This window comes from Fulmarus glacialis, unplaced genomic scaffold (assembly GCF_000690835.1).
Source record: "Fulmarus glacialis isolate BGI_N327 unplaced genomic scaffold, ASM69083v1 scaffold34417, whole genome shotgun sequence".
In the NCBI taxonomy this organism is placed as follows: Eukaryota; Metazoa; Chordata; class Aves; order Procellariiformes; family Procellariidae; genus Fulmarus; species Fulmarus glacialis.
Genome location: NW_009224420.1, coordinates 2346 through 10356, shown reverse-complemented (window position 1 = coordinate 10356; position 8011 = coordinate 2346). Strand labels below are relative to the sequence as shown.

Below are 8011 nucleotides of genomic sequence, written 5' to 3'. Positions count from 1 at the left end.
TGGCAACGTAGGGTGCTATGGCCTATGCAGGAACTGACAGTTACTATAATGTTTTTTCCTCCCTTAGAGATTCAGAAAACTTACCTCCATCTTACTGTGCTTTATTTTTTACAAACTGGATAGCAGCATTTGTGAATTTTATACATGTGCAGTTTTTATGTATGTGTCCCTCAGCTCTTCTAACAAAACAGTGTAATTCTGATTTTCACTGCTCTTTGTCATACACCAGTTAGGTCTGGGGGATTTGCTTTTGTTGAATTAATGGTATGTCATTTTTAGTTGTGTATGTAACATGAAAACAAAAGAGTACCGAATGGAAATTATCTGTTGATACTGTTTAATGCTATGGCTTGCTTAAGGCTTCAAAATAAATGTGTCAGTTATCTGTTACATATTGTCTTTTTTCTCCCATCACTAGAAAACACAGGATACTGAGGTCTCCCCAGTTTCCTGAGAAGTGCTGATTACCTTCAAATCATATTGATTAAAATAGGAATTTCCCCTTGATTCCAGTAGGATTTATCAGCGTCTGGCATCTCTGTGGAGCAGGAACATTTTTCTCCATCTTCTTCTGACATACAGAAAGTACAGAAAGTCAGTGTTGGTCTGCAATGCTCAGGCTACATCCAAGGCTTCAACTCACAGCTAACGAAAGCCTAATTGGTGATGTTTCTTTCCTAGAGTTATTTCAGTCAGCACACAGGATGAAGAGAGAAAAGTGGACTGAGAAGAAGTCAGGCTATGAGCAAGGGAAGGAGTGGCTAGAAAAGCCCACAGTCTTTCAGATTTTCTTTGATTATTATGTCTGTGACTGCATCAAATACAAACTTGACATTCTGAGTGTCTGTGGCACATGTCAAGTGAGAATATATCTCTTTATCTGCTTTTCTTATGTTCAAGTCTAGGAATTGTTTCTTGATGTAATTTCCAGCATCTTCAAATGTATTTAATCCTAGTGGAGAGAACAGTAAAGAAAAGAAGACACATTTCAACTGGTACTTCCTCACAGCTGTTAAGAAACAAGAATACTAGGTATGAAAATTTTGTGTTTAAACTGCCCACCTAAATTTAAATTCCAATGCCTAACCAGAAGTCCTCATTTCTGAAGTGAAACAGTTAAGGACCTTAGAGAGAAAGCAGAAAGTGAGAGAAACAGAAGAAAAAAGGAAAGAGCATGAATTCAAAGGGAATAGCAGACAAAATTGGTGGGAAGTTCAAAAATGAAGAGACAAAGAAATGAAGAAGGAAAAAGGGGAAAATTCAGATGCTTATATATTCAGTCATCATTTCTTCACGCAGCTTTTCTGCCTGGCGGTAGTGCCTCTCTAGGACAGCCGCAGGCGTGGGCACTGGTGCCGCGGCCGCGCCGTGGGGCTGGGGCAGGACGAGGCTCCTGGAGGCCGGCTGCTGCTGAGAGCCCCTGCTGGCTCCCAGCCGGTCTGAAGCCTCAGGCAGCATAAAGCGGCGTAGCTCCACTGAGTCTAGCACAAAATGTTTGATTATCCCAGTGAAGCACTGAGCAATTTTGGGTTGCTGTGTTGATGTGTCCTGAGAAAGGGAGTGAAGGAGCTGGTTTTCAGGAAGTGCACAGAACCCGTCTTATAATAATAATACTGCTTTAAGTATGCTTCATTCTGGACGCTCCCTATCCCAAATACATTAGGTTAATACTAAAATACCGGCAGATTTTGGTTTTTCTCTGGCACTTTCTGACATAGCCTGATATATTCTCTTGCATCAGCTGCGAACAGCTGCTGTTTTTTACTTCCAGTAGATGCTGTGACATACAAGAAGAGGCAGACTCCCTTTATGGCAGACCCTTTATGGAATGGGTTTTCAAAATAAGGACAAAGAACTTGGATTCAGTTATGGTGTGTGTGAGCGATAAGCCACTGACTTGTTGGCTGGGTTCATCACACCACACGTCAGCCAACTGAAACTTCTAGTTCTTCAGCTTCCTCTACCGCCAATGGAGAGAAATAAGCATCGCCAGAGAGAGGTGACCCCTCCTGAGTCCCTACCATCATGAGTAGGTGAGATGAATTGGCTTCTGGCCGTGTCTGTCCCATACCATTCTTTTGAGAGAAAGGCTAGATGCTAGATAAGATGCTTAGTATTTAAATGTTTATGTACAGGTGACCTGAGTCAAAGTCTCCGTCTTTAATGCATGGCCTACACTAATCATCCGAATGTATTTTCTTCTGAAAACCCCAAACTTACCATTATACTCAGGAAAGCAGATATTCAGATGAACTTTTGTTATTTTCTCTTGAAAGAGGTCTTTTTTGTTTAGAAACAGCACAATGGAAGTGGCTGCAAAGCACTTGTGGTTGCAGATGCTGTTGAACAGCTGAAGGCTTTCATGCATTCTGTTCTGTTGAGTTGCAAAAGGTAAACATGAGAGACTGACAAATCTCATCCCCATATGTCATTTTTACTGTAATGTTCTTTACTGGCAAGAACCAGTACAGCATAATAGCCTTTAAATTGTTATCAGGGAACAGGAATAGTTCTGATATGCGATCAGAGAGTACATTAAAACTTAGCAGCAAAAAGGGTTGTTTGTCTCCTGACTCACCACTTCTTTATCTTCCACCAGAACCATGTCATAGGCACTGAGTGCAGCACAGAATATGATGCAAGTAACTCCCTCAAAGCAATGAATCCACTTTTTTCTCTCTGATCGCTGTCCACCCACATCAAACATCCTTTGCAGAAAAAATAACATATGTACAATGTAAAGCGCTAACTAATAAAGACGTAGTCATGCTGTTAATCTGCAGAGTGCAGCTGGAGATGAACGACAATCAAATATCCAGCATTTCCAAATATTGGTCTGTTTCTATCCCAACAGGTCAAGGAGTACTATGTATTATTTACAGCTTTGTAATGGGCATAAAATGAAACATAAAGGCTTAAATACCTGCATATAGGAAATACATTCGGTACTTTCAGGTGGCACTCCGTGTTGTGGAAGTGGGGCTTTGCAGAAGAGCTCAGTGCAGGACTAAACCCTCCAGGCAAGGATTTATTCAGGGCAGAGTTCATACGTGAAAGACCCTCAAATCCACAGCTATTTGTTACTTCATAGTTTTGCTTGCAGTGAACTGACACATTGATCAATAAGGCATATGACTGGAAGCTCGTCACGGGTTGACCTGCTGGTTATGTTTAATTGGCTGGTGCAGATCTATAGTTAGTCATCTATTCATCGCCCTGGCGTGACTGCTCAGCTAGCTGTACAGCCTGCAGCATGCGCCTGGCGGGGGGGCTCTGCCCTGTCAATCTCATTAGTTGCTGTCTAAGCAGCAATTCATGGGGAGCAGGAATCCCTTCATTTGTAGAGAGGAAAATGTGGGGCTGTCCTCCTCTGCATATTTCCTTTGGTCTTTGCCAGAAATTACTACCTTTGGGTGGAGTCAACTGAACTTTTAAAGGACTCTTTATATGGGTCCAAAGCCAATGGAGCATACCTCGCTGGGACCTAGTTAGGGCCCTAGTTAGGGTCCAGCTGAGATGGAGCTGTCGTCAAAGCTACCGTTGTTCTGCTTAGCACTCGTTTTCAAAATTCCCATTTATATTTGCAGTTCTTCAGTGATAAGGGATACGGCTTTCTTTTCTTTCATTTTTCTGACATAAAAGGTGCCAAACTAGAACATTTTTCAAGTGCATTAGAAAGGAGAAAAAACATGTAAAAAATCAAGTTTATCCTACCCTTACTTTTTCTGTTTCCTTGTGTGCATGATGACTTTTCCCTGTGCTGCCTGTTGTTGAACTTAAAACTGTAAAACCTAATCCCCTGTTGCGTTATCCCTTCCTTAAACAAAATGCATTAGATCTTACTCTCTGGATGTGTCTCCTGCAGTATCTGAAAATTAAACACAACTCAATTTTTATAGCAGTGAAAATATTGGGATTCAGTATGAAAAAATCATGTCAGTAATAAACAGAGCAAGAATAATTTGTTACTGAACCACCATTTTTTGTAGTATATTGATCCTCTGTTTTCTTCACCATCAGCAATGCAACTGATGGAAACAAAGGTTATTGTTTACATTTTTCATCCTGCTTAGAAGAAATGAAGCCCTTCCCAATGCCTGTGATGAACTGTTTCTGGAGCTGAGGAGTAATTAGAGAATTTTTTTTTTTTTTCTAGTACATTTCATCTCTTTGTCTGATCATTGGGTGTCTGTAAATGTGAATTATTAGGAAATCAGGAAGCTGTTGTGGAGCAAGATTTTATATCTTGCGCATCTTCACTGAGTTCAGTCTGCCTACTGAAGAGTGAAGTCAGTATGAATAAAGCATCTTGACTTTTGGCTGTGATTAGTGCCCAAAAGTCACCTGCCATTACATGTCTTCCTTGATTTGTGGTATGTAACTCTGAAATCAGGGTTATGGGGGGGAAAAATCTTCAAAATTTAGTCTGCAGTGAAGTTTCGCAAGCATACATAATCGTATGAATCTGTATTCACTTCCTGCAAGCTTTTAGCATATGGCCCCGTGAATATTCAGGAGAAGCCAGTTAAAATAGGACAAGATCAAGGCCAGGGGCAATGCTTATGGGCAGTTTTTGTTGTACTAGCCTTAGTTTGCTCAGCTTTTCTCATGTCAGCCCAGAACTTAACATACGCACACGTAAAACTGAAGTGCCTCTGTCAGTGGTAGAAAATGTATTTCTGAGATGATATTTTTCTTTTATCAAGACAGTCAAAGTTAGTCTTGAAAGCTCTATATTTTCCCAGCACTGCTCTTGGAAAACTTAGCTACTTAGCTACAGATATGGGACTAGCTGTCCCATTTGTCCTAATGGTGCATATAGCGAGACCTGAAGACTAAAATAAAGCTTGCCTGATTCCAGTCAAACTCTTCCTAGCACATCAATGGAAACGACAGCAGGAGAGGACCTATGAAGATCAGACCTTCTTTTAAAAATATTTAAGTATGTTCTGAGCTCTGGAAATTAAAGTCAACATTGCTGAAATAAATTGAAGAGCACAAGAAAGCTAACGCACTAAACCAGCAAAGTAACCACTAAGAAGATAGCAAATAACAAGGGATGCTGTCTGTGCAACTGTAGTTCAGTTCCCTGGAGCAGTACTGGGATTTAGACTTTTACTGCATAGATAGAAAATGTGTTCTGCCTCATTCAGTTCAGAAGAGGGACGAGTGTTTAGTGAATGAGGCATCTGTTCATGTTTTCTTTTTATCCATGTATGGCTTGTGACCCCAAGCCTCATTTAAGTACATTAACCGAAACTCACTCTGAATGTGGAAGTGTTTCTCTTTTTATAGATATTTCTATGGTACTTACCAAACGAAGTGCAGAGTCATCAAGATCCCCCAGCTGTTTTGCATTGCTCTGGCAATGCAAAGTAGCAGTAACTGGCTGGTTAAGATGGATTTATATGCTCTGCATCCCTGTATCAGCTCAAAACCCTCAGACTATTTTGTAGTGATTTCACCTCATGTTACTTAAGTGCCTAAAACCACCAATTAATTTACTCACTTAACACTGCAGTGATGCATAGCAGAGAGGCTAAGCACAGTGGCTTTTTGTGTTTGTGGTGGCATTAGGAGCCTTCCTCTTGTTTACAGACACTCCGGTAATTTAATTCTCAGTTGTGCTGCATTTTAGTTGGACCTAGACACCAATTCTGATATTCTAATATCAGGACTGGTAGCTTTCATGTCAAAGAGGGTTTGTACTCTGAAGATTTCTTTCTCCATCCTGATTTTATTTCTTACATAAACTATGATTGTAACTAAACGTGCTCAGATTTCCAATGTACAAAGCTGTCTGGTAATATGTTAATCAGAGAAAAAGAAGATGATGTCTATGACATTACAGCGTTGGGTAACTGCTGAATTTTCACGAGTGATCAGTGTATTAATAGGTGATAATTTATTTATAGGGAACCTACTTCAGAATCTTATTTTGTATATGTAATCTCTGTTGTGTCAAAGCATCTGTGTGGTAGCATAGATGGTTTGGGGGATGTTTAATTGCCACATGAGGAGAAAAAAAGAAGCCCAATGAAAAATGTAAAAGTTATAATCTTAGTGCTTTATACATCTGTCTGTCTCTACAGACAGTTTCTTGTCTAGAGAACATTCCTCAATATGCACCCCAGCCTTTAAATTAAGAATTAAATGGAATTCAGTCCATAGAGAAAAGCATTATAGAACACTGAAACTATCGTAATTCATTCAAATACATTTTCATGTGGAATTAGATGTTTTTAATTCGTTCACCAAGCATAACAAAATCTTGGGTATCTGAAAGTGTCAATTATTTTCAGTCAAATTTCTCAGAGACATTATTTTCAAGAATTTTTTCTGAACATTTTGCTTTTCATCTCAAATGAGCATGAAGGCATGCATGCTAATACTGAAATTTCCCATGGGACACAAATTGTTATTTTTTTGCCAACTGTAATGCATTCCGGTGTTAAGAGCAGTTATTTCCGTTCTCTAAAGAAGAGAGTGAAAGGTTGAGAGTGCATGCAAATTAGCAGTCATCAAATGTTTTGCATGCTGTTAAGGACATTTAGGTAGGCAAATTTCACAAATGTCACAAACAATTATTCAAATGGCAGGATACAAATAATGCTTTTTAGACACTTACATATGTAAAAATGTCCTTTTAGAACCTGATATTCTGAGATCTCTTAATAACGGTCCATTATATGCTTAAACTTGGAGTACTGGTACTAAAATATCTTGCTTTTTTGGCTATTTCAAAATATTAAATAAGAGTGGATTCAAGGCTATCACAATGGGATTACCAAAATTATAATAGGTTGATACCTTTGAAAGAAAAAAATTAAGAAAGATAAAACCACAGAAAACTGTCAAATATGGCTTTCGTACCTGAAGTTCAAATCCTTGAAAGAAAACTGAGTCTCTATAATCCCAGTTGTTTTCACTCGGGAGTGCAAAACATCTTGCTCACTAGGCACATAGTCCGGCATTGCTAACCTATCCAAATCGTTGAGGTAACTAAGGAGAATAAAAAGAAATGGTGATTGGTGAATTCAAAAGGTGAAATGAACATTACATAATCACTTCATATTGAACCACTTTTAAATATTTTATGTAAAGTACACATTTAAATACAATACTACTGGTTTCTATATAACCTAAATCCACAATCCAGAGCCTGCCTTTTTTTCCTCTCTTTTTTTTTCTTATATATAGAAGTATAATTTAATTGTATATAATAAACATCATTCTGAGAATTTCAGTTTAGGAAAATCCTTATTTTCCTCAGGAATGCTAAAAAAACACCTTGCCAGGAAAGGGTTTTTTTCCATTTGCTTTCAGCAAGTGGGAATTGCCACCAGAGGGAAGAACCGCCAGTGTCTTTCAGAAGCAGATTGACTAGAAGTTACCGCAGCCTATCAGACCTGTTGTAACAGTGTCTTCCTTCCTAAGTGAAAGGGAGGGTGTAATATTTTGGAGAAATTCACATTTAGGAATGTTTTCCCTGCAGACCTATCAGTTTACAAGAGGGAGGTACATGATAATTTAAAAAAAATATATTTTGTAATCAAAACCAGAAGCTTCAATGAGGCTGAGGAGCCCCTAGGTTAGTATTCTCACACCCCCCTGGAAAAGAGTGGATTATCTGGTTTTATGTCTGGCATACTGAGATAAAATCTGCATGAAACAAGAATCCAAACCAGATCTTTGAAGCCTGTTCGTGTCCTACCACCAACCCAGGGGCATGCAGTTTTCTCAAAATGGCTGGACAGAGCCTTTGAATCCTACTGGCTGGTCTAGGAAACTGTGTAAAGAGGTTATGAACTGACAAAAGGAAAAGAAGAGGTGATGTCTGGGTAGCTTCCTACCTTTTAACTACTAATATTCAAATGAAGAACAAAGCCAAAAGCAAGAAAACACATACAATAGTTGAAGCATTTTCAAGCTTTCAGTGTCCCAGTTGGCACCTTTCCATTTGTAGCCTCTTGTCTCTGACAAACAAAACACAGTCTTTCTAATGTTTATT

General features: G+C 39.0%; 1 protein-coding gene across 1 annotated transcript; it reads right to left on the bottom strand.

Annotated features, from left to right (window-relative positions):
- Positions 1 to 670: 670 nt before the first annotated feature.
- Positions 671 to 6996, bottom strand: LOC104079939 (guanine nucleotide-binding protein G(t) subunit alpha-3). Its single transcript, XM_009582143.1, has 4 exons — positions 6874 to 6996; positions 2579 to 2708; positions 2221 to 2374; positions 671 to 952 (listed from the first exon to the last, which is right to left on the bottom strand). Exons 1-4 carry the CDS (start codon positions 6972 to 6974, stop codon positions 762 to 764), a joined length of 576 nt encoding a protein of 191 aa, XP_009580438.1. The 5' UTR covers positions 6975 to 6996; the 3' UTR covers positions 671 to 761.
- Positions 6997 to 8011: the final 1015 nt, after the last annotated feature.